Below are 7834 nucleotides of genomic sequence, written 5' to 3' on the forward strand. Positions count from 1 at the left end.
TAATCATATAACTCATAACATATAAAAATATTACAAATTTTTTTATAAAATTTTAATATTTAATATATTCTATAAATTTCAAAAAAAATTATTCTAACACCGAAATATTTTTATAAGAGACACTAGTTAATACTTAGGAACTGCAGTTTTTTTTTAATAGGAACTGCAGGTTATAAAATGTCAATTATATGCTTTTAAAAAAAAGAAATAAAAAAGCGAATTGCATAATTTTTCCTGAGATAAGAAATTGGGCTTCTGAGCCCAGCCCAAGCATAGTGTACCAAAAGGAGGGCTCGAAATATTTTTGGGCTTATAATTTTGGTAGCTCGAATATTGTTACGCCATTTACCATTTCCTCTATGAAAAAGTGAAGAGTGCGATTTCATTTAGGTAGTGTTTGTCATAACTTTTAGTAAGAACTTATCAGCTTTTATTTAACAAAATTTCATAAAATTTATAAATTTTATTAAGAAAAAACTAAAAAATACTTCCTAAAAGCTCACCTAAATACTAGTACCATAAGGTCACTGACCCAGGATAGAGTCGTGAGACGGGTCAACTTATATGGACAAGTCAACCCACCAAAAACTCGTCAATTGGTGGAGGTTGGGCTGCACCATCTCGACGGGCTGAAAATCTTCAATCCAACTTAATGTAGGTTGCGGGTTATGAGGGTCGGCCCGCATGTTAGCTCGCAAAAAACAAAAATAAATAAATAAAAATAAAAAATGAATATAATTAATTATAAATTCTATTTCATCAATAAATATCTATAACAATAGCAATAAAATTTATAATTATTGATTTTGCACGTGTATATTTTATACAAAGTAATTAATATAAAAAAATCACAAATTTCATTAAAATATATATAACTTTAAATCCATAATTTAAACAAAAAATAATTTTCTCTATGGTACGGATACTTTTTGACATTATATACTATATTACGTCAAATTAATCCAATATATTAATATTACTCTAAAAAAAACCCAATATATTAATATTTTAATATTAGAATTATTCCAAAGGCTTCATATGCAGATATGCTGGATTGTTGAAAATCTTTTATTATGGACAATTTTTACTGTTATTAATTACCAAAACCCAACGCCAACAAGAATCTTGTGATTTCCTATGGGATTGATTCTCTCCCTCGTTTTAATCTCCAACCCACATAACAGTCAACAGATCACATAATAAATTACTTAACTCAGTACCATGCCCCTTTTGTGCTTGCTTGATTTGTTGGGTCAAGAATCTAGAAAAACTCATAAAAAGGGTCAGGCGAAGCAACAGCATGCGTAACACGGTTGTTAATTTTACGAATTTGAGACTTGAGAGTGTAATAATAAAATATTAAAAAAAAAATCCATATTTTTCTTCTGTTTCTGTTGTCTGAACTTTCTAATTCTTGAACATCCCTTTGTTGACTCGGAGACTCGGCCTGCATAATCAGAACGCCACACACACTGCAAATTTTGGTTCCACTTTGCGTTTTTCTCAACTGTTGGATCATCACCAGTCGGTATTAATTGCCCGATTAATGATTTTTTAAGAGGAGAACAAGAATCGTTTGTGTTTCCTTCTTTAAGGGCAACCCTTCGTTTTAATAGCTTTAAAACTATGATAGATCTTCAAGAAAAGCGACAGTCTTTAGCAATTTGTGGAATCTCACGTTTCTTGTTTTAGCGAAATACTTAGATGGGTGGGGTCAAAATGAGAGCTTTGGATTGGAAGAGTGCTTTAGACTTCTCAAACAAGATGTTGGATGAAAAGCCTCTGCTTCCACTTGTGGTTCCTCTGTTGCTGGTTCTTTGGACCATTGAGAAATGGTTCTTTCCTCTCTCCAATTGGATTGCTCTTTCTCTTGCTGTTTGGGTTACAATTCAGGTAATTTTAGCAACCGTTAGTTTTTCTTGTCAAACAAGCTTTTTTAAAGTTATGTTTTAAACAGTTCTTGCACTGAAATATATGTCTTAATCTATTCGTGCCTTAAATTATTGTCACTAGTTTCACTGAAGTTTCTTGTAATCGTTTAAAGTCAATAGCGTCAAATTGTTTTCATGATCTATCATTATTTAAACTGGTTCCCGATACGGAACTGATTATGGACGAAGAAAATATGTTCTTACCTGCTGCATACCTTGATTTGGATTGTGACTGTATTCTCTGTTTATAGTTTATATAGCTATTCTGCTTCTATTTATTTTTTTTTTAAAAAAAACATTTTTTCAATATTTATCTAAACACTGAAACTGTTTCTCTGTCTTTTTTTAATAAAAACAAAGAAGCTGGACTTATTTAAGTGCTTTTTTAAGCTAAAGGCTTTTGTATCCAAACTCGCCCTTAATCTATTTCACATGCTGGTAAACTGGACTAAAAAATTGCTTTGGTCTTGATTCTTGGTACACATAAGAACATGCCTAAGGTATCGATCAGATCAAGGCAAAGGCTTTATGCCGCTCTCAACGAGACATTCAAGTTACATTTGAATATTAAATGACAGCAGATGTGATGAATTACAGTAACTACTTGACGATTTGTATAAGCTCTATAATTTCACATTAAACATAGTAGTTACTTTTCTACAAGTCTAACATCGTATTAATCTGTCATCCAATTTTAATAACTTGTTTTGTCAAGGCTCCTGTTTTAGCAGACACAATGGATAACAAGGTAATAAATTGGCTCTTACTTTCTATATTTTGTAGTATGGAAGTTATCGACGCCGGATATTAGAGGAAGACTTGAATAAGAAGTGGATGCATTTGACTTTACATGCTTCGGTAACCTTCCTGCTTATTTCTATACATACACAAATATATATGTGTGTGTGTGCGTGTGTGTGTGCGTGCGCGTGTGTGTGTGTGTGAAACACTTTATTTCTGTGCGATTGTGTTTATTTATTTTTGTGCATTTGACAACGCACCTGCTCTTTTTATGTCATGTGTATATGTGTGTTTGTGTGTGCGTGTGCCTGCGTGCATATGTGTGAAACACTTTATTTCTGTGTGATTGTGTTTATTTATTTTTGTTCATTTGACAATGCACCTGCTCTTTTTATGTCTGCGCAGCCAGTAACACCTTTAGAACAATGTGAATGGTTGAACAAGCTGTTGATTGATATTTGGCCAAACTATATCAACCCAAAGCTCTCTTCACGGTTTTCATCTATTATTGAGGTGACTATCTGTTCACAACGACATTTTAGGACAGCAATACTGATGTCTTTCATCCATGAGCGTATTCACAAGTATATCTCCTGATAGTATTGAAAAAAAACTCTATAATTGAGAAAGTTTTTGGGGTAAAATTTTTGTTCAATACAGACTTTTTATTTCTAAACATTTTGGCATATTTTTCTTTTGCAAGCATCGTAAGCAGAATGTTTTGGCAATAAATTGTTTCTTATATGCCATTGCTTTTCATCTTTTCATGTGCAGAGGCGCTTGAAGCATCTAAAATCAAAGTTAATTGTAAGTTCTGTTTTTTTTTGTCACATCACATGAAGGAATTTTTGGCAACTAACTGTTGTAAAAGGATAGCTGATAGTGCGATTACACAGGAAAGGATCGAGGTACAAGAATTTTCACTTGGTGCACGTCCTCCGTTACTTGGGCTGCATGGAATCCGCTGGACAACTTCAGGTGATCAGGTTTGACATACTTTTTAGATTTAAGCCGTTCATTTATCTAGTTAACCTTCTTGAGAACACAACCGAATTTATGTTGTAAGCGAGAAAGATTTAGATTAAATCAACTTAAATCTTATTCATTTTGTTGATAAAATAAAATAAAACATCTTGTGATTTTTTCTTATACTCATTACTTATTTTTTCTGTTATTGATTAATGCTTCAAACAGCGAGTCATGCGTTTGGGTTTCGACTGGGACACAACTGATGTTAATATCCTGTTGTCTGCTAAATTGGCAACGCCGCTGATGGGAGCAGCTAGAATCATTGTGAATAGCATCCACATCAAGGGTGATGTATGTACTATATATTAATCTTGTTTTTCCAGTCATGGACAATCTAGTGCAAATTTTTAAATGACGCGTCTTTTTTCATCTTTTCTGGTCCCGCTTTTAATAAGTATGATATGATATGATGTTTGTCTCTGATATGCTCTTTTGAAATTTGTGTTTTCAGCTGCTTTTGGTGCCTATATTACATGGAAAAGCGATTGTATACTCATTTGTATCAACTCCTGAAGTGCGAATTGGTGTTGCTTTTGGAAGTGGTGGAAGCCAGTCTCTGCCTGCCACCGAGCTACCGGGCGTTTCCTCATGGCTGGTATGGCTTTTACATCTCATCTGATTGTGTTCTAGGTCTTTTGAATGACAGAATACCCGTTATAAATGTGAAGTCTTTGGATTCATCATATCCCATTGGTATACCAATCAACTATGTGGTGGTTGAGGAGAAATAGTAGCCTTACTTGTCCTGTATGACTGTGTGGCTGCTTGCATATATGGAACACTGATCGAATTGTAGCGCTTGAGCTGCTGTGCGATTTAAATTTTCCATTAGTGATAAAATCGGTACGTTGAACAACGATCTGATTCATATAGTGATAGACCAGTTGAGAAAGTGTCCGGGAAATTTTAATAAAATTTAGGAACAGCTGTATCACACACTTTCCAATAAATAATAATTTTAGGCTTATCCAATTATAGAAATACCTGTTCTATTTTTGTTTTTCAAGGTTAAAATTTCTACCGATACATTGAATAAGAAGATGATCGAACCTCGACGCCAGTGTCTCGCATTGACAGCTGTGGACTTGCAAAAGAAAGCTGTGGGTGGCGTATTATATGTTACGGTGGTCTCTGCAAGTAAACTTTCTCGTAGTAATTCTAGGAGTAGCCCTTCCACGAAACAGCTGGACTCTTTGACAGATACTTGTGAAGATGGCAGCTCCAATACAGAGATCCAGACAATTTTAGAGGTTGAACTTGAGGAATTAACAAGGAAAACGAACAAGAGTAGGGGGTCGAATCCTAAATGGGGCTCCACATTCAATCTTATTTTACATGACAATGCAGGAACTGTTAAATTCAATCTCTACGAATGCATTCCTGGAAGTGTAAAATATGACTATATGTCAAGCTGTGAAATTAAGGTATTGTTTTATGCTAGGTGTGTTCAATTTATGGTTAAGCTATCTATATTCAATTTTGACAAACTTTTTCTCTTGATCCAACTCAGATGAGATATGCTCCAGATGATTCAACCATATTTTGGGCCATCGGTGCTGATTCATTAGTGATGGCCGAGCATGCTGAGTTTTGTGGAAAAGAAGTTGAAATGACAGTTCCATTTGAGGGTGTTAATTCAGGAGAGGTATGTTTTTGTTGCCTTTTTTAATTTTTGTCGATTACTTGTAATTTTGCTGAAACTTAATATTCTTGAAGACCTCTGAGGAATATGAAGCTGCTTGTGTAGTGTCATGTCATGTTGATTGAAGGTTTTACCTCGCATTGGAAATCATTCACGTCTAGTTTGATCACAAAAAGTTTTATAACAAAAAGAAAATAGTGAATTCTAAGCTTTATCTACATATCTGGAATCGATGGATTTTGTTTAGTTAATTTCCTGGTATAACAACTAGGGAAATCTCCGTAAATCACAAAAATCTGGACATAACATCAAAAAGTTTCTTCTTTGTAACTATTGTGCGTGCGACAAAGCTGGAATTTTCTATGACATTCTTTCCTAACTATCTTGCAGTTGACTGTGAAGCTTGTACTTAAAGAATGGCAATTTTCCGATGGTACACACAGCCTAACTAATTTTGGTCGAGGCTCTTGTCATCCAGTAAATGGGATATCAAATTATTCTCCAAAAACCGGAAGGAAAATTCACATTACGGTGGTCGAGGGGAAGGATCTTGTTGTGAAGGACAAAGTCGGGAAATCTGACCCTTATGTCAAATTGCAGTATGGGAAAGTATAACTGATTTCTCCTTTTGCCACCATTCATTATTATTTAATAGATTCAAACCTGTGTGTACTCTCTTCATATATAATCGAGATTTTTTGCTTGATTTTCATGGATAGTTAACATGAAATTCTTGGATACATTATTTGGATCCAGGCTATTCAGAGAACAAAAAGTGTTGCACATTCTCCCAACCCAATTTGGAATCAAACGTTTGAATTTGATGAGATTGGAGGCGGAGAATATTTGAGGATAAGATGTTGTACGGATGAGACATTTTCTGATGAGAACATAGGTAGTGCTCGGGTCAACTTGGAAGGACTTGTGGAAGGTTCCATAAGAGATGTATGTATTCCCCTCGAAAAAGTCAGTTCGGGAGAGCTGCAGCTTCAGATAGAAGCAGTGAAAGTTCCCGATACTGAAAATTCCAAGGTACAAGTGTCAAAAAGCTTAAGCTATCTAAAGTCCGGTTAACGATTAGTAATTTTAAAGATTGTGGATTAGTAAGAACACTAACTTTAGACACCTGGACATGATTCATTATAGTTTATAGATTGGGAAATTGGAATATGAGACGTTTATTGCAATTTCTTTTGTATTTTTCAGGGGTCGCAAGTTAGTTCAGCCAATTCTTGGATCGAACTTGTTCTAATTGAAGCAAGAGATCTTGTTGCAGCTGATCTCAGAGGAACGAGCGATCCATTCGTGAGTGTTTACTATGGAAACCTTAAAAGGAGGACTAAGGTACGAGGTCCGAGTCTTTGATTTGTGTTTTGCCACTCGAGGCATCCCGCTCCATGCTTACTATTATTTGTCCAATGTTTTTGCAGGTTATATTCAAGACGCTAAATCCAAAATGGCATCAAACGTTTGAATTCCCCGATGATGGTAGTCCGCTTGAGTTGCATGTCAAGGATCATAATGCGTTGCTTCCCCCTACCAATATAGGAGATTGTGTCGTCGAATACCAGATGTTAACTCCGAATCAGATGGCTGAAAAATGGATACCTTTGCAAGGAGTGAAAAGAGGTGAAATCCACATTCAGATTACCAGAAAAGTTCCCGAATTAGACAAGAAATCAAGCATAGATTCCGAGTCGTCCCCAACTAAACTGCACCATAAAATCTCCAAGCAGGTAAGATAGTGAGGAACATGTACAGTCAGTAATGTATGGTACAGGATACAAGATTGGAAGTGGTTGTGTCCGATTTTCATAAATATGTTCCATATGAAAAAAAAACTTGGTAAAATTATTCTTCTACGAAGACTGACGTGTTTCTTGGATTGATTAGATGAAGCAGATGATGATCAAGATTCAATCTTTGATTGATGACAACGATCTTGAAGGTGTTTCAAAATCGCTGAGCGAGCTTGAGACTATGCATGATACTCAAGAAGAGTACCTGGTTCAGCTCGAGACGGAGAAGATGCTTCTGCTCGACAAGATAAACGAACTCGGGCAGGAGGTATTTAACTCAACACCTTCTTTTCTCAGAAGAGACACCATTGCTTGATAAAAAGACTCTTCTTGGGTTTTTTTGGCTCATATTTGTGTAGAGATTGGTTGAATCTTGAATGAAAAGAAAATACCAAAAAAGGTATTGTATTGTATCATGATGTGTTGCATCTTTGGCAATTGATCACACGTTCAAATACTAAAATTTGGAGAAAAATCATTTGATCAATTCAAGTTTGATAAATATTGAAAAATTAGATCCAGTAAAAAAAACTCGAAAAAACGTCAAGGAAAATGAACATACAGTTCACTATTATGATGAAAGACGTTTTATGATCACGAATATCTATAATATTATACCTTAGGAAAAAATAGTTCCATACCATTCGTAATAAGGACAAGTAACATTCGAATTTTTAAACAATAATACTGTT

The 7834-nt window shown here is 34.9% G+C and overlaps 1 protein-coding gene across 2 annotated transcripts; it reads left to right on the top strand.

The window, feature by feature from the left end:
- The first annotated feature begins 1231 nt into the window (after positions 1-1231).
- On the top strand, positions 1232-7629 carry LOC140887791 (uncharacterized). Of its 2 annotated transcripts, XM_073295282.1 has the most exons (14): positions 1232-1893; positions 2715-2789; positions 3078-3185; positions 3447-3479; positions 3569-3658; positions 3867-3992; positions 4153-4296; positions 4709-5125; positions 5212-5346; positions 5734-5952; positions 6100-6375; positions 6550-6687; positions 6774-7079; positions 7237-7629. In XM_073295282.1, exons 1-14 carry the CDS (start codon positions 1705-1707, stop codon positions 7456-7458), a joined length of 2478 nt encoding a protein of 825 aa, XP_073151383.1. In that variant the 5' UTR covers positions 1232-1704; the 3' UTR covers positions 7459-7629. The 2 variants fall into 2 exon arrangements, with proteins under 2 accessions (XP_073151383.1, XP_073151390.1); XM_073295289.1 differs by lacking the exons at positions 1232-1893; positions 2715-2789 and having other exon boundaries at positions 3079-3185; positions 3569-3650.
- The last annotated feature ends 205 nt before the right edge of the window (positions 7630-7834 follow it).

The sequence above is a fragment of the Henckelia pumila genome, chromosome 1 (assembly GCF_033568475.1).
Source record: "Henckelia pumila isolate YLH828 chromosome 1, ASM3356847v2, whole genome shotgun sequence".
NCBI classification, from domain to species: domain Eukaryota; kingdom Viridiplantae; phylum Streptophyta; class Magnoliopsida; order Lamiales; family Gesneriaceae; genus Henckelia; species Henckelia pumila.

Coding starts and splice junctions, on each gene's coding strand:
- LOC140887791 (XM_073295282.1), top strand. CDS start 1,705: ATGGGTGGGGTCAAAATGAGAGCTTTGGATTGGAAGAGTGCTTTAGAC. Junction 3,186..3,446: donor GGTTTTCATCTATTATTGAG/GTGACTATCTGT, acceptor TTTCATGTGCAG/AGGCGCTTGAAGCATCTAAA. Junction 5,347..5,733: donor AGGGTGTTAATTCAGGAGAG/GTATGTTTTTGT, acceptor ACTATCTTGCAG/TTGACTGTGAAGCTTGTACT.